At 34.9% G+C, this 19,094-nt stretch overlaps 1 protein-coding gene across 1 annotated transcript; it reads right to left on the bottom strand.

Moving 5' to 3' along the window:
* Positions 1 to 681: 681 nt before the first annotated feature.
* LOC115923624 lies at positions 682 to 16,077 on the bottom strand. Its single transcript, XM_030984694.1, has 9 exons — positions 15,610 to 16,077; positions 13,867 to 14,019; positions 12,107 to 12,270; positions 10,930 to 11,060; positions 9,829 to 9,922; positions 8,572 to 8,913; positions 7,817 to 7,991; positions 6,171 to 6,304; positions 682 to 5,310 (listed from the first exon to the last, which is right to left on the bottom strand). The coding sequence occupies exons 1-9, from the start codon at positions 15,701 to 15,703 to the stop codon at positions 4,987 to 4,989; spliced, it is 1,611 nt and encodes a 536-aa protein (XP_030840554.1). The 5' UTR covers positions 15,704 to 16,077; the 3' UTR covers positions 682 to 4,986.
* Between the last annotated feature and the right edge of the window lie 3,017 nt (positions 16,078 to 19,094).

Genomic DNA, 19,094 nt, shown 5'->3' on the forward strand with positions numbered 1-19,094 from the left:
AAATAGTATAATGCTAATCTCTATGATTCTAACTATTTAACAGTGACAAGATCTACAGAAGATATGAATACAGTCTTACACTGCAAAAACAGTGGTGTTAAATTCAACACCATAGGTGTTAATATTAACACCATTCCGGTATCTATATCGGAAAACACCAGTTGGTGTTATTTAACACCAAGGTCTGGATTTGAATGATTCAATTCTACTCTTGGTGTTGCAATTCAATTCTATTTTTGGTGTTAATATAAAATCCTACACCATTTTCTGGTGTAACAATGAATCTGATTTCTGGTGTTATTTAACACCACCGCCTGGAATGAAATAATTTTAATTCTACTCTTGGTGTTGCACTTCAATTCTATTGTTGGTGTTATTTTACACCAATTCTAGAATTAAATAGTATAATTCTGCTCTTGGTGTTGCAATCCAATTCTATTTATGGTGTTAATATAAAATCCAGCACCATTCTTCGGTGTTGCAATAAATCCTATTTTTGGTGTTATATAACACTAAAGGTCTACTACTTTTCTACTCTTGGTATTGCAATTCAATGCTAGTCTCAGTGTTTAAAAAACTCAACACACCATTCTTTCAACACCAACAATTCATTCCAGCTCACTCCATCTTAACACATGCACAGAAAATATTCAAATACACACAAGAAGTGAAAAGAAACAATTTTTTTTCGTAAACAAAAACACATGGTGCTTGTTTAATCAATAAATTAAACAACTTGTTTTCATTCATGTTGAAATCAATGATGCTTAGCGTTTTTATCTTGTATGGTTCAACATTAAATCCTTTTGTCATGTATTCAAAATCTGTGACTCATTTGTCTGAATACAACAAAACACACTTTTTTAAATCATTCAAAATCTGTTATTATGAATCCACCCTTATAAGTAAAAAAAAAAGGATGAAACAAGTAACTAAAAATCATTCAAAATCTGTTATTATGAATCCACCCTTATAAGTAAAAAAAAAAAAGGATGAAACAAGTAACTAAAAATTTTCCAATATAAAAACTTTAAACAATGTCATAATTCCTTTCAAGGAATGAAAAATCAAAGTCGTTTCTAATAAATAGAAACTAAACAGGATGCAAAATGCATGTATAAATGAAGACAAAACAAAAAAAACAACAAACATTATGCTTCTACATCAGAGTGAATTATGTAGCTAATAAGAATTTTGACACATTTCACCTTGAATCCTAGTACATGCATGCTGAAGGAAAATATCACAGAATCTTTTTCATATGAAATATACAGAGTGCCCCCCCCCCAAAAAAAAAAACCTTGGAAACTGCTAGTATAATCTGCAGGCAGACTCTCGGCTTCGGTTTTTCGCAAGTTTCGTAGTGCATATTTCAGAGTCTGCAGTCAGAGACTACTTTCACTCATATCATGATCCCTTAAAGGGAGCATAACTGTATGTGTATATGTAGTCTCTAAATGCAGACTCTACATCGTGCACTATGCAAATTGCAAAACCGAAGCCAATGGTCTGTGCCCGCAGACTAATTATAGTATGACTTTAATTTCTTATGCTAGAACAATAGCAACACTAACAAATCTCATCCAGCAGTTTTGTTGAACAAGATTTTTTTACCACAGGCCTGCAACCATTGAGATTCAGGATGATTTAATTATTTCAGGGGATTTTTATCTCCTAGCTTCACTGCTTGTAAAGGGTTAAACAAATGTTTCAAAAACATTGAAAAAACACTATAAATTCTACATTCATTCTAATATAGGTGAACATTCTTTTACAGCTTTCTGTTTACAAACATATTCCATTTTACATCGTGCACTATGCAAATTGCAAAACCGAAGCCAATGGTCTGTGCTCGCAGACTAATTATAGTAAGGCTTTTTAATGTCTTATGCTAGGAAGCAGCCTTCAAGAACAATAGCAAAACTAACAAATCTTATCCAGCAGTTTTGTTTAACAAGATTTTTTTTTACCACAGGCCTGCAACCATTGAGATTCAGGATGATTTAATTATTTCAGGGGATTTTTATCTCCTTCACTGCTTGTAAAGGGTTAAACAAATGTTTCAAAAACATTAAAAAAACACTATAAATTCCACATTCATTCTAATATAGGTGAACATTCTTTTACAGCTTTCTGTTTACAAACATGTATTTCCCATTTTACTCCTGGGAGAAAAAATCAAAAAGTAAAATTATGCATTTCTATATCAACTAATTCGCTGCTCGTTTTTCCAACAGGATATAAACAACAACAACAAAAATCAGTCCATGCACTTCTAGTTCACTGGCTTTCATGCACAAACATCATAGAATTGTTTTTCTTGTAAGAAAAAAAAAGAAAATATACAACAGCTATTTGACTTCAATTTGGTTTCGAATTAACCAATTTAAAGATGTTAACAATTAAGAGTCCAAAATATTATTGATCAAAATTATTTTTAAAACCAATTGATACCACTAAGCAAAACCAGACATTAGCTTGAAAGCTTTAAATTACTTAAAAAGTACATGCCTTGGTGCTACATACTTCCTCGAGTCTGTCTTCGACAAAGTTGTCATCAAATCTAGTGGTTTGTAGTCAACAAGTTCCTTTTGATTCTTCACTACATGACAACGTGGAAAACTAAATTCTACTGCATAGGCATGATAGTGTGAATTGTAATACACTGTATCTAATTGGACAAGTACAAAAAATACAGTGCTATTGTGTACAATGATATGCTCTATTTGACCAAACAGAGGAAGCTCGCTAACATCATGGCAGACCAGAAGTGACAACTGATAATGTGTTCCATGTACTTTAACCCAGTTGGCATCAAATAATTCAGTAGAAAGATCCTCTACTTGGATTTGCTCTTGCACAATCTGTCCAATATTTTCATCTAAATCTGACAAAAGTAGTGAACTACCTGGCCCAACCTCCAGATATTCCAAAGGATGGTTTGACTGAAGATGGAACGTTAGTGCTGTCTGATGTTTTTTGGCAAGTGATTTACAAATGTTTTTGTAATTACGCACAGATTCTGCGACACGGCCAAAATAGTGATGTTTCGCTTCGTACCTCATACACCATACATGTATGAGTGGCCCAACTTCTCTCAAACACGTTGGATAATGCACCATAAAGTGGTGTTTTGGCAACAACCTTCTGTCAGGAAAGGTTTTCTGGAAATGTGTGTGATGTTCTTCAGTAAGAATAGACAATTGGGCTATCAAGCCTGCTGTCAATTGAGGAGCAAAAATAATGTCCATACAATCTAGTAATCTAAGTAGCAATTCCCAGTAGACATTTCCTTCTTCAATGTCTTGAGCAATTATGAATGGCAGATTTCGAATCAAGCACCATGCTTGCATAGCCTTCTGTCCAACATCATTCCTAGCTGACCTAAGTTTAATAAAGGATGGTTTGTTCTTGTTATCTGTACGGTTTAAGCAATGGCTGGCGACTCTCTGATTCAGTTCATCTTGGGACAAGAGGGGCGGTTGCCTTTCATATATGAAATACTCTAGAACAAGTTTCAGCTCATACTGAACTATGCCTTCCAAAAGATCATGCATTATATCTAGTGAAAAGTTTGCCAAGACATGAAAGTAAATACAATCATTCAATACAGTCTTTTGTTTCACTCCAAACACATGTGACTGGGTAGTTTGAGCTTCAGCTTCTTCTAAATGTTGCTCATAAGTCTGCCTGGTGCGCATATCCATTGAAACCTCTTTGAATTTGTTCTGTGCCTCTTCCTTACTTGTAACACATAATCGACAGTAATAATGAGCAGAAAAGCTCTCTACAAATCCCAGTAGGGAATTAGCACCAAGATTATCAGCACTTATTTGAGTAATGGTCCCCTTCTTCACAATTCCATTAGGGAGAGCAATGCCAACTGTTGACAGGATATTAATGTCTTTTACAATGTGCTTGAGAATAGCATTAAATCCATATTTCTTGGCATCTTCAGCATACCATAGAGCTATAAGATTGATATTGGAAAGATTGGAATTATACTTTGGTGGCAGATTTTTCAAAATGAAATATAAAGCACCTATCTTGTGAATTTTTGTTTTGAACCAATGGGGTTCACAGTCTCGAAATCATCATAAAAACAGTGAATTTGGAGGGCATTCTCATCTTCATGGAAAAGAGGGGTTTTCTCAAATTGTGAACCATCACAATAATCTCTCATTACACCATCTGTGCTCTTATGGTCATGAGTAGCAAAATGCAATATATCTTTATTGCTTAAAAGCTGCTTCAAAGAATCTAAAATGGGAACGTAAACAAATGTATCTTCAATAGCAATCTGTTCATACTGCTTAGTTCTTTTATTGAGACGACTATCATATCGGATGCCTAACTTGATTTCTTGTGGTTCAACAAGTCCAATTGATTCACAATACTTTGTCCGCTTATATTCTGAATTCAAATTTTCAAAGGGCTTTTCAAGCATAGCAAAATGTGTTTGAATCTCCTTATAAGCCTCGGATTCTATAGGCAGCTTATGTTTTAAGAAAGCAGCTGTAACGGCTGCCGATGCACTTTTTACTACATCACCTACAATCGCACTGGTTGTTTCTACTACATCATTTACAACTTTTCCAGAGTTTGCACTATTTGCTGAAAATTTTGAAATTACATTTACACACTGCCTGTTCAAGGTATCTACAGATAAAATGTCATCTTCATATACATCCTGATCTTCAACAATCTCATCATTATTAATATTGTATTCTTGAAGACTTTCAAGACTTTCTTCAGGAAAGTCACTCACTTTATCATTTTCATTAGACTGCTCTTTATTATCTGGAAAATCGGTTTTAAGGTGAGTCTGCAAATGTCCCCGAAATCCTCGAAAAGTATGAAATGTTCTCGCACAAGCTCCCTGCCCACAGGTCAATACTTCTTTACCATCTTCAATAACTCCATGTTTCAATCTCAAATGTTGAACCAATTTGGGTATTGCAAACTGTTTGTGGCATTTGAAGCAAATCATGGTGCTAACAATTTCGATCTAATTTCACGTACTCTTGGTGTTTCCCGGGACACTCCGATATCGATTTCAAAAATGGCAGTCTGGACAAAAGTCCAGAACTGCCGCAGAGACAAGCAGTACTGCAGGCCAAAGACAAAGTGGGTCTTGAAGAGTAAATCTACTGCTGCTTCGACCGTGCGTGCCGAACATGGAATGGCCTTGTGATCCACAATGATCATGTAGTTGGTGATTCGGGCCTTGGAATTGCCAATTGCCAGAAGGAACGGTTGACTCTTGGTCTCTTTTGTGTTGTCGAGGAATGCTTGAATACTCCCTCCTGTCTGTGTTGAAAACAAATTATTTGTATAGAATGTAACTAGCACTCAACGCATTTCAATACTCAACGCATTTCAATGAACAACATATTTCGATCAACATTTTTAAAAGACAGCCTTACATGTAGTACTGGGGGAAATTGTGTTTTTACAAAAGGGTTATTGGACAATAATGTAGGACATAAAACCAAATCAAATTTACATCAAAGAAAAGAATTGGAATTGGTCCATCAAATGATATAACATCAAAATATCAGATGATATTTTTTGTAATGAAATACAATTTTTCTTACCCTGTAGAGGGGTAAAAATGCAAGTACTTTCAAAGCTTGTTTTATGTATATGATTAAAAAGGGTCTTTCTAATGTGGTCAAGACATTTCAACTTCCACAAAAGGAGTACGAAAAATAAAGATACTGCAATTTCTGCACTATTATTAACTTGCAGCAAATTTGTGGCATGAAATATTCCTTTTCATTTATTGATTCTCCATGTAGGGCTGTGAAAATCAAAGGCAACATGCCTGATATATCACACAAGTTGTTACTATGTTTTCATACACAACATGTTCCTAGTATTTGTTTGCAAATCTTGATGTCTACTGTTCTAGTTTATTTTACTCCGACCAATTTCAAGGCGGGTGAAGTTTTTGAATAGGCCTAAATTTCTCGAGCACCTTCTCTGTCCAAATCAGTCTAAGCCTCTTCATGTAAGAGATCATAAACCAATATAATTGTTCTCTTTGAACACACATCACGATGCTTTCTGAAACTTTTTTTTTAATGCAGCAAGAATGTGTTTTATGTGACAGGGTATTACCGGTACTTAATATTTACAGTTCTCTTTCGTAATGAAAAGCTAAATACCTTCTGAAATTGAATAACCCTCGAGAGAGCTGAAGAAATGGACACTTTTGCTGACGCAGCTTTGGACTTCCCTTGGCTTGCAGGAGGCAATAGGCACAAGAGGAGGAGGATAGCAGATGTGCTGGAATTCCATCCTGTGCATTACAAAATGAAAATGGTTATTATTAAACAGGCTTACATGTTGATCAAGGTGAAAAATAGAAGTTAAATGTACCAAAATAATTACAAACTGACCTGCTAAAATTTGAATCAAAATAGCCTGTAACAAGAAACTATTATAAGAAATAAGTATATAGTCGAGGACTTATCAATATTATAGCCAAAGCATGCAAGTGGCTGTTAATGCAGTTTAGGGGTACTAAACCAAAAATCCAATTGATGCCAGCTTGGCACCCTTGGAGAAATTTTACTGACACTTATAGCAACGCCTTCTTCTTCTTTCTTATGAGAATTTATACAAAGGGGGATGGGAAAAAAGAAATCAATAGGAAAATAATAAACGGGATATTTATGCATGGGAGAAGGCAACATTCATGGCAAAGCACCTAACCTAGATTGTTCTCTGTTGACACATATATAACAAACTCTTTAGTAGCATAAGTTCATGTTTTTTTTTTTACAATTTTTTTCTTGTTCTACTGAATTTAACATGCTTCTACCCAATTTGACATCCTTTTCATGATTAAATCACAAAAATTGCATCAATACTGGAATCAAATGTTGCAATTAACAATTTATCAAATATGTCCCCTATGGGCCACCATATTTTTCAAAGTTAACTAATGAAGAAAAACAAAAATATCATGATTTTCTGAATTCTAAAGCATTTATCTTCAAATAAAGACAGAGTAAACACAAGCAAGCTGCTAATATGTAAATGCAGGGTCCTGTGGGGTCGATTCAAGTTCATATTATAAGATAATAAGCCATGCATATCATATCTGAGGAAGAAAAATAACAAAGTGAACATATAAACATGATGCTTTGTTTCAAAACAGAAGCTCATTCTATTTCAAAAGTAATGATTGGCAATGTGATAATCCTTATAAAGATTCCACAATGGGCCATGCAACAAACTTTTTTCTTCATAATTATATAAATTTCTTCTTCATAATTATATAATTAATATAATAAAAGAATTATGGAGAGCATGTTCCAACTACAAATAACTTTGCCAAGTGGGCATGTAATGTAATTTTTTGTAATTCTCATTGCAACAAGAGTCCACATTATTTGAGATGCCCAATAACCCTACTGTATCCCAGCCTTCCAGATAAATATAATTTGTTGGAGGAGTTGACAAAAAAAAGGGGGGGGGGGGAATTGTTTTAATTGGGATGGGTCATTTTTTGTGATTTCAGCATACTTGTCCCTTAATATACATTTTTAATGAGACTGCAAGCTCTTTGGTGGAATTCTCAATGGTGGTTTAAGACCAAGGTCTAAACTTGGTTCAAAACCATGGATTGGATTAGATTTGCATGTATTCTAAAACTTGTCCAATGAACATGCTTGTGTGAAGCACATATATGCTCAAATTTAAACTAACCTATCAATGGTTTATCCATGGTCTCAAATAAACCACCATCAAGAATTCCACCCTTTATGACATCGGAGGGTGCATTCAAGGGAATGTGCAAAAATACCTTCTTTATTTTGATCAGAACTGTCATAAGATGACAGAAGCTCCATCACTGTCAAGTTTCCTTTCTGCTTCAGAAGTTGTCTTGCAAGTGTAACAACCTTGGGCTTCAACTCGGGCCATTTGGTCAGGAAACGCGAGTGATTTTCAGGAAAAAGTTTCCGAAAATCTACCTCAATCTGCAAGAATACATGTAAAAGGAAAACGGGGAAAAGAGAGAAAAAATAAACTATGCATAATTTTACAGTACAGATACCCCAGTTAGACTAAATCAGCAATATAATAAGGTACCGTCAAAGCTCAGACCCCCATATATACACACCCCAGATCCAGGAAAAGGGGATTCTTCAAATATTTATCTGAATAGCAACCACTAAGAAGTACTTTTGAAGGTCTCTCTACACAAAATCCATACATGAATGAAACTTGCTGGACCTTTGAAATAGATTAGATTTGCTAGATATCACTATGTTGATGCTCACTGTCCAAAGGTACATGACAACCAGTAATGGTGATTGTTCACCAACAGACAGTCACATGCGGTAAATACAGATACAGATTGAAGGATAAAACTGGCAGAATCTTCGGACTGATATTTTCAAAATCTCAAACATATATAATAAAACAGAGAAATATGAATTTGATGCCTCAGTGCCAAGTAATAATTCTGATGCTTTAATTCCCATACACATAATTTTGTTGCCTTAGGCCTGAGAGGCTAAATCAAGAATTAGGAGTAAATTTTTTTGTAACACTTACCAAACCTGGAACAGTTTCAAAAGGAAACTGTTCCAAAATATCCGATGCGGAGCGTCCGTCCCTGACCATATGCTGTCTAACAGGAAAAGTGGATTTCATCTTTTCAACAACCAGGGTAGAATCACGTTCTAATGTTGGACAGTGTCGTAACCAGTTGAGGTCTTCATCATAGGTGCAGCCTGGAGCAGATTCTTGGTCACCTTCTCGGACCTTCCCAGGACCACCATCTCTGCTTGATGGCTTGGGTAATGGGTTGGATGTCTTCTCCTCTGTTGTGCGGTTAACATTTTTTATTCTAGCAGCCAGGAATCCCGTGTTACTTCTTGCATCAAAATAAGCTTCCTAAAGTGAAAGAACGAGATGAATCTTTGACCGCGTGGTTGAAAATGTATGTATAAGCTTTTTGTTGATAATATTAACCTTGAAATGATGCACAAAATGATGTGATGAGAAATTGTAGTTTTCAAAGAAATTTTAGCAAAGTAGCATTAGTGTCATATAATGCAAGCATCTTGACTTTGATACAAGGAAGCAGCCATCACTCTGCCCCACTTCAAGAAAAAAAGAGTTTTGAGTGGTTGTGAAGGAGAGTAGAATGGTATCATACATTTCTTATTGGATATTGTGCCAAAGATGGTGGAGTGTGACCTACACAAGATAAAATTTAAAAAAAAAAATTCTTCTCAGAATATAATTTAGAGAGATTTTGAGGGTATTTTTATCTTATCAGAGTATCATAAGTTTTCTTTTGATTAATGGAATGCAATACCTTCTTATCAGAGAGGACCATGCAGGGCCCATATTCAATTAAATACTTCAGTCAGAAAAATAAATATTTTTTCTTAGATTTTTGCTCGGATAAAATACTTTGCAGATTTTGGTATTCAATTCATAAATTTGGCTAAGTATTTTACTTTAAATTTAAGACACCTCTAGAGGAGACTTAAGCCAAAGCATTTACAAATTTAACTGGTAGATGAAGGCTTACATGTATGTGCGCAGTCACTCTCAGCTGCGGAGAATTATGAAGTAGCGCATTTTTGGTGCAATGTGTTGATTGCGCATCATTTGGTCACAAAATCGTGATGTCACAATGCCTCTCAATAAGTATTTTACTTAAATTTTGACTTACTAAAGTAAAATGCTAAGAACTGAATTGAATACAAAATAAGTAAATACCTTAGCCAAAATACTTAGTAAAAAAACTTACTTAGTCAAAGTATTTATTTGAATATGGGCCCAGATTATAATACTTACATGACCTGTGCTAGTAAACGGATCCTTGAGTCTTGGAAACAGATTCACTATCCCCATGGCATATTTGGTTTTCATAGCTGCTTTTGGATGTTTGCTGTGAAATAAGAAAGCACATCTCCTGTATGAGAATTACAGTCATATGGACTCATGACTGGCTCTATTAAAACAGAACTTAGTATGTTGATAACAAGTAGCATACCCCTAGTGGTCTCGTCTGCATCATATAATTTGCTATAGTTTAGTATTTTTTTATTACTTTAAAATCTCAAAATATCACATGGTTAGTTCATAATACATTTATAAAGTGAGGCCTCATGACGATGAGGCCGCTAACATCTACGGCATTAATCTATTTTAACGTAATGACCCAAAAATGTCACTCACAAGACTGGTAATACCTGATAACCATCATGTGCAAATCACATTTAAAACTAGATGAATCTTCGACCACGCACGGTCAAAATTTAAGCCTCTGCCATCATGCGATCAGAAAGATATTATTGCTTGTTCCATGCCATTGGAAATCCGAAACATTTTGGGTGATTTTACAAATTTTGGGCACTATGAACTTTGACCCCGTGAACCCAAAATCTTCTTCCTCCCATGCTAATACATAATTGAGCTAGGTTTGAAAGAAATTAGTTCAATTTGTCTGAAGTTATAGCAATATCGAGCTTTTTTCGGGTAATTTTTTACAATTTTTGTTTGGCCCTGTGACCTTTGCCCTTTGACCCCCTAAACCCCAAATCTAATCAGTTCATCCTCACATGTATATAAATACTTGTGTCAAGTTTGGTAAAAATCCGTCCAGTAGTTCTGAAGTTATCGTGGTAACAAGTTTCCGACGGACGGACGCACGGACGGACACACGGACGCACGGACGGAAGGACGGACGGACAACCCCGAAAACATAATGCCTCCGGCACCACCTGACGGTGGCGGAGGCATAAAAAATGAATATTTTGAAAAATGATTTTGAAGAGACAACAAATTCCTTTAAAGTTGACCATGTTACCTCAGTTTCTTTTCACATAATTGGTAGTACCTGATAATTATTATGTGCATTTACACAATCATAAAAGAAAATTTGCTGGCACTTACCCATAGTGTTCTTGCATGTGGGCTACCAAAAGGTTAATCATCTGCCGTCTAGTTTTATCTTGAAGTGCTCCAGTCAATTCATACTCTCGGAGAATGGCATCACCTCTGTGCCGCAAAATTTCTTGTACAAACTGCAAACAGGTAAATCATCCCATTAAGTCATAAATAAACATATTGAGTTTATAATGCACTTTCAGGCACTTTAATTCATACTGACCTTTCTAAGGGCACGAAATTTTATGAATGACTATGAATTTATATAGGTACATTATGATATTAAAATTGATATATGGCCAATAATCATAAATTCTAAATAATAATATATTTATTTATAGAGCTTGAAATAGTTTAAATATTGTTAAATACACACTCCCACAAACACCCCAAACACACATATGCACACACGCACATACACACACACGAGGGGACACATGAGGCTACAGGTAAATTTGTGTTTATTGTAATGCGAGTTCCTTCTACTTAATATAGACATGCAAGCCCAATGCCATGGGGAGACCGTCTAAAGTGCCCTGAACAGTGTTCATTACTTTCATATCCACAAACAATACAGCAGGAAACTATTCTATGTTTGGGATCATCATGAACACTACAATAAAGGTTATGTAACAATCGATGCATCTCATCTTCAACTTTTTAATTTTGATATTAGTCCTTTTCCTTGATACCCTCAGAGGTCTATATGGAACCAGATCATGAGATGTATTATTCGATGATTATTTACCTCATTTCTCTTTCCCATTTCTAAAACATTTCATAAAATTTGGCAATTCAATTTAAACCTCTAGACATAATATCATTTGTTTGAAATCATACCACCCATTGGAAGAAAATGAAACTGTAAAAGTTTATGGAAAACTTATGACAGATGACGAAGCAAAAAAGATGGCCAATATCTTACAGGAGTCGTCAGCTTAGATGTACCAAAAAAGAAATCAAATTAGTTGCCTAATGTTAACCTATACCATTACAAAAACCTTACTACAGGAAATATTAATTTACAATGTTAGTTCTAACTACACTAGATGTATTTTTTTTCTCCCAATATCATTTTCAATTTTAAATAATATGAAATCCGTATAGGTGATGAGTCCCTTATATTATGTTGATTATGATAGCTGAGATTGAAATGAAGCAAACAATTTTTTCTTAACCTTACCTCACAAGAGTTGTCAGTGATTGCACCTGATTCACTGAGGGCATTTAATCGTGGCCTCTTTCTACTGGAGCAAAAACTTGAATCAGATTCTGAGCTACTCAGGGAAGAGGAGCTGGTATCCACCTTGATAGTGTCTGCACTTGTGATGCTATGTACATCTGAACCTTTAATAAAGAAAAAAAGATATAAAGCCATGAGCACTGTTAAAAAACAATGAATACTGGCATCTTAAACTTTGGTAGAATTGAATACAGTTGGGCCTCCTTTATCCCCACACTTGGGATCAGCACTAACATGCATAAGGGAATCCTATATTCAAAACATGCAGTTGCCGAGTTTGAATGAATGCATGTTTCTGATCATGAAAAATTGAATTGAATGTGTAATAACAATGTTGGGAATAATGTATATAAGTAACCCAAATAGTTTGCGATATTACGAGTATGCTTGAAATCTTTGTTGGTTCCGCTAATTATTTGAGTAAAATAGGCAAATTCTCAAGTGATCTGGATAAAGGAGACTGGATAAGGGAGGTCCAACTGCATATAAATTTCTATTAGTCTAAAACCATCAGAAACCAGCTAAGTTATATTGGTCTGACACATTTGTTAATTTTATAATACTTGAGCATTTTTTAATGGACAATTTGTTAATTGATGCATTCATTCATGTCTAAGTGAATTATAATACTAGCATTTAGAAATGTTCAATTACTTTTCCATTGGACTGTTCCCAATGAAACCAATAGGTCTGTCCAATATAATCCAACAGAATTCTTTCATGATGGTTTTCTATAAGTATAAGACTAACAGAAAGAAATTGTTGGATTCCTATTATTGGATCAGCAAAAATTTTCTGATGGATTTCTAATGGACCAACAGAAGTATGTGTTGGATTTCTATTGGAGCAATATAACCTTTCTGCTGGTTTCTATGGGTCCTTTATTTCCCTTTCCCTATTGAAACCATTAAACTTATTGGTTTCTATGGGTCCAATAGCCCTCACCTCGTGCTATCACACAAAGCAAACAGAATCAAAATCAGATGAGAAATGGCATAGGAGTGGCCTTTTGTAGGATTTTGAAGCAAAAGGTCAAAGATCATACACAGACACGCACAGAAACACACAAGTATGGCGCCCGTTTCACAGTCCCCTCCTCAAATTTGTTCGGTGGGGTCACAATTTAAATTAAAGACATTTTTTTTTTAAATGCAAGTTTGCATTGTTAAAAAATTCAATTTGTAAGAATCTGTAATTTTTATAATCTTTAGACTTCGAATTTAGATCATTGACCGCCCACAAATCACGGCTCTTGTGGCAAGGTTACGTCATCAAAAAAGGGTAGGTTTTTTTTTCCTCCACCAAGTTTTGAGACCTGTGCCTGTAATTTGAACTGCACATTCATTTATTGCTTATGAAAAGCAAAATGTTAATTCCCTAGACTCTATACAGCATACAAGCCTACACTGTACCTGCTACCAGACGAACGCTGACTCATTTTAACATGCATGCACATACAATGATCAGTGGCGGATCCAGCAGGGGGCGCACCCGGCATGTGCCCCCTCTATATTTTGAGAATTACCTCGTGAACATACACATTACTAAGGTTAAATTGTGATCTGCGCCCCCTCTTTATTTTTAATATGCTCTTTGCACCCCTCTAACTCTATTTTAAAATCCTGAATCCGCTACTGATGATATCACATTTAGCAGGGATTTGCAATTTTGTATTATAATGCACTTTATCCAAAACTTACCAGACCATTCTTCATCTTCTTTTAGCACCATGAGGCTGACTGTGGGATTGCTGGTCACCACATCTCCTAGTACGTCATCGTCTATACCAAACCCTTCTTGTTCATCCACAAGTACGAGATCTTCCCCATCCCTTATGTGGAATTTTCTTCTGACTGTAGGAGAGATTAAATAAATGAGAATAAATATCACAGTGCACTTTTCAGTTTCTTACAGATTGATGGCTCAGTCATAATAAACGAATGCTGCAAAAACTGCTGCTACAAGCCCAACTGTGCTATAGTATACAAATAACGCACGTCCCAGAGTGCAATAGCGGTGAATGCAGTACGCGCGAGGTTTCTTTATATTGGTGCCGCTCTGTGCAACAAGCCGCTTGCGGCGAGTTGACAGTGCGAACCATCTGAAGAAACCGAGCGAACACTGCATTTACGTTTCGCACAACAGGGTCAAGTGCGTTATTTGTTTTATAAAATAGCGACACAAACAGCAACAAACAAAAGTTTAGATCTTAAGTATACGAGAGTTCGATCTAGATCTAGAGTTATGTTGGTTCTAGAAATAAAATGAGGGTCTAAGACCTTGCAGGCTTACCAAAAAGTCTACAGGATTCATTGTTTGATTAAAAATAAAATGCATAGGGTGTCTAGAGACGAGTCTACATCAGACAGCTGAAATTCCTGGCTTCATTATAAAATCCAAAAGTCAAAACGGGTCTAAATCCAAGGCAAAAGTAAAACAAAAATTTGCTTTCTAATAATACCCCGCTCTAGCTAGAGCTAACGCGTACGCTGCGCTGGGGATCATGGTGGATCTTGGAGCGTACAATATTAGCTACGCGTAGCCTATAGCCTACAATGCACTCGAGGGAGCGTACTAGTACTACGCGTACGCGCGCGCACTGGATCCCCATGGTCACGCGTACGCACCGTGCAATATAACTTTTTACTGCGCTTTTTCTGCACTCATTTCTGCAAAATCGTGCTTGCATCAAAAATTTGTCAATGCCATGTGACGCGTATTGACCAATCACGATGCTTAAAATACTAGGCTAGATCTAGAGCCATTTTATAATACACCCTAAAACTGTTAAATGGGACATCAAGCTCAACCGGGGGTGGAGTTTGGACTGTTGTGTGCGCTACAAATAGTCTAGATCTAGATCTAGATCTAGAGATTGAATTTCCATGTTTATTATTTTTGCATTTTTTTTATTACATGAATGGGGTAGATCTAGTCTAGATCTAACGTTAGATCTAGATCTAGATATCTAGGCCTAATGTCAATGCAGATCTAACGTTAGAACTCTAGATCTAACTGTTAGGCCTAGAAATCTAGAGTCTAGATCTAGTCTAGACTTCTAGATCTAGATCTAGATCTAGCCTAGACCTGATATTTTTGCAAAAACCCAGGATTAGGCCCTAGACTAGGTCTAGATCTACTGATTTTTCCTTTACATTTTGAAACAAATATGTATTAAATAACAATATATAGACCTAGATCTATCATGAATGTTTGCCCTTTGGAGTATTTATCAATGATAATTTTTCAGAAATCCATAAAATATTAAATGGCATCATGCTGACCGGATACCCAACCCGGCCGGACAGCCAAGGCATAGTAGGCCTAGACCTCTAGGCCTGGGCTACCCAACGACAGGCGCGGCTAGCGCCAGCTGACGAACACGTAATACTATAGGCTAGATCTATAAAAGTTTATAACAAACAAGAACCATGTACACTTACTGAGTTCAAAGAATCCTACTGTGTCTTCTGGATCTATAGGCAGGTATTTTCTAATACTTCGATCCGCTGAACAGACCCTGACGCTTAATGGCATGGTTGCATGCACTTCGATCACTTCACATCTAGAATCTAGGCCTAATTTGAAGAATTACTACTCCAGAATCAAGACTTCAAGTCAGTGCCAGTGAAATTCTCTAGCCACATGCTCTCGTCTAGCTGTGCGCGCGCAGCTGCAGAGGCGCATATCGGATCATATGACAACTTTCGTCCAATGATTTTCGTCGAATTCTCTAGCTTATGCGCATGTGCGATTTTATAACACCAAATATGACACCATCAGCCTGTAATTGAATATTTTCACACCGTTGGTGTTATTTTTCGCCAATCGGACATGAAATGAACACCAAGGGTGTTGATATTTTTCTATTCCATGCTGGTGTTGAATATTTAACACCCTGGTTTTTGCAGTGTACAGATATTTCAAATTTTTGAGAAACCCAACCAATCACACTTCCTATCGCATTAGCATAAATTTCTTTGATCCAACCAATGAATGATTCTTTGAACTTTGACGTAGCTAATCCCAATTTTCTGTTTCAGTTATTGAATAGACTCAAGTTCAAAGAATCATTAATTGGTTGGTTGGTTGGTTGGTTTTTTTAAGAAAAAAAAAGTAATATACTTGGCAAATGACGGGATTCTCAATATTCAATAATATCTTGAACTTTTCATGGAAGAGCGTTGTTTCAAGTAACCTGATAGTCTTTTACATAACTCTATCGCTTAGATCTTGTAGCCAGTGTTCAGTAATGATATTTGTCTCCAGTTGTCTCAACTCTTTTTATCCTCTTTCTTATATAACAAAGTTAATATAGCCAATCTTTGGGATTCAGATAGAAAACCCTCATTTGTACAGTCTATTAGCAAATATTTTACATCATCCCAGAAACATTTTAAAAGTTCCACAGATAAACCATCACTGCCAGGCGACTTGTTGTTTTTCATGGATACAATAGCCTGCCGGCATTCTTTAGTAACCAGTCCTTCACATGACATTGCCTCATTGTCCATTAAAGAAGGAAGTTTGATTGAAGCTAAATAATGATCAATTTCAGACAGTTTAGCTCCATCAGACTTTTTAGAGTACAAATATTCATAGTACTTTATACTTTCTCTAAGTATAGTTTCTTGGTTAGTGATATGTTTTGCATTCTTCTTTATACAATCTTTTTCTTTCCTTTTCTGTTTCTCTTTTCATTTTGAAGAAAGTAGGCTACTTCATTGATTTGTTTACTATATTCCATCTATTTTTGTCTTGAGCTAAAAAAAAAAAAATGCTGATTTTTTTTGCAATGTTTTTATGTTTTCTTTAGATGGATCTTCATCATTTTTATTACTAACTTTGATAAATAAAGAAGGATATCAATGTGAACAGGTATGATGTGTCCAGTGTTGTGCACGTGTGAATCTGTGTATATTTGTGAGTGTGAATGTGAATGTGAATGTTTACGGGGGGGGGGGGGGGGGGCAGGGGGGTTAAGTTAAGCAGTAGAAGGAGTGGAGGGATATTAACGGAGGTTGCATTGTATGTATACATATATGTATTATGTTATTTTCATGAATGATGGTAATAACTAAGCTCAGTATGTTATTATTTCAGAAAAACTTAGTGATTTCATACCATTATTCTCCTTCTTTGCTCACTGTTTTGTGAATAATTTATTTGTGTTATGAAAACAAATGAAGATTTGTATTGGTATGGAATTATTGACATTGATTTTTATGTAATGAATTATTTTGAATGAAATCTGTAATAAATAAAAAATATGTGCACTGGTGTGGTATGTATAGAAAATTTAGAGCCGTAATTTGATTACTCAAGTCAATAATGTCTAATAATTTGTATTGTCTGTTATTCTTACAATGGTAAAACTGATACATTTTTTTCTTGCTGTGTTATATTGTTTTAAAGGTTTAGTTCTGTTATTAAGATATATATTGCTTATTAAATTGTATTAATTTCGACTTTAAATGTATAAGTAAATATGTTGCCTCCTTTTTTAATAGGAAAAATAAGAATCTTTCCTTTTTTTTTCTGTTTGTAATTATACACTTGAGAATTATGTGATCCATACAAAATTAATAACAGTTGAATTCTGTATTTGTCTCCACTTTAAAAGAAACTTGTGGAATAGTTCATGAAGTGCCAAAAATTATGGAATGACTGTAATCCATTTTTATCATAAACCTGTATTTTGTTTGTAGTTTGATCATTTTTTTTAAATACCGGTATTAAAGATCTTTCTTACTGTCAACAAAGACATGTGTTTTGGAGTTTTTTAATTTTGCATAATTTCTTTTTCTTCTCTTGTACACCTGTTTTGTCTTTAACTTACTCAGTGATTTTGCTCTTTCCTATGAACTCCATTTTGTTTAAATCATTATATTTAGAATCACTATAGTCACCACGGAGTACAAAGTAAATTAAATCTGATAACATTTTCAAAATCTGTGCCTGTGCATAAATCCTTTAAAAATAATAGGGATGAAATATATGTTATGAATATGAAATACAAACATTTTAGATAGTGAGTTATATTACATGTTAATGTTTTTATGCCTCTTTTTTTGTGAGGGCGGGGGAGGGATTTTGTTTTTTCTTTGTTTTCTTCCTTAAATTTGTAATGCATAACTGTATACCTTCTTTTCAATGTTTATTTGCAAACATCCACAAAAAATGGCCATTATCGTTTCATATTCCATTTCTTAAAAGATGCAATCCTATTTATTTATGTGTGTGTAAAATTGTTTTTAATTACACAGTTGGTACTGATTGGCCTAGTACTATGATCTAACAATGGACATATTAGATTGTATATTTGTACCTACTGTATATCCCATAGAAATCATGTTCAGATTCCATGATATTTCATTGTAATGGTTGATTTTTCAAGTCATTCCATGATATTTCATTGTAATGGTTGATTTTTCAAGTCATTCCATGATATTTCATTGTAATGGTTGATTTTTCAAGTCATTCCATGATATTTCATTGTAATGGTTGATTTTTCAAGTCATTCCATGATATTTCATTGTAATGGTTGATTTTTCAAGTCTTTGCACTCATGTAATGTTTTCAATGAATGAACATTGATGTTTTCTAAAGAAATAATTAGTTGTACTGGAACTGAAAGATTTTGTTTTCAAAGCCTCCCAAGCTGTAGGTTGGCAATATTAATAAATTATATTTTTATAAATTGCAAAATTTGTTCCATGTTTATGTTTGTGTGTGTTTGTTTTGTTTTTAAATATATTTTTGTTATTGTGAGGTATATGAATGATGGTCATGAACACAATTTTGTAAAGTGTTTTTTTTTTTTAGGGGGGGGGGGTTGATATCTTAAATAATTTCCTTGAAATTGAATAACTACATCATCAAAAAGGCTTGTTGAAATCCCTAAATTAGACATTTTCCCTGATATGTT

Source organism: Strongylocentrotus purpuratus, unplaced genomic scaffold (genome assembly GCF_000002235.5).
Source record: "Strongylocentrotus purpuratus isolate Spur 01 unplaced genomic scaffold, Spur_5.0 spur5_scaffold_14, whole genome shotgun sequence".
Lineage (NCBI taxonomy): Eukaryota > Metazoa > Echinodermata > Echinoidea > Camarodonta > Strongylocentrotidae > Strongylocentrotus > Strongylocentrotus purpuratus.

What these genes read in the sequence shown, in the direction of transcription:
- LOC115923624 (XM_030984694.1), bottom strand. Translation starts at nt 15,703, where the DNA reads ATGCCATTAAGCGTCAGGGTCTGTTCAGCGGATCGAAGTATTAGAAAA. An exon ending in CACATGCAAGAACACTATGG is followed by an intron (nt 9,923 to 10,929) that starts GTAAGTGCCAGC and finishes CTTATTTCACAG; the next exon opens with CAAACATCCAAAAGCAGCTA. An exon ending in TTGAAACTGTTCCAGGTTTG is followed by an intron (nt 7,992 to 8,571) that starts GTAAGTGTTACA and finishes GTATTCTTGCAG; the next exon opens with ATTGAGGTAGATTTTCGGAA.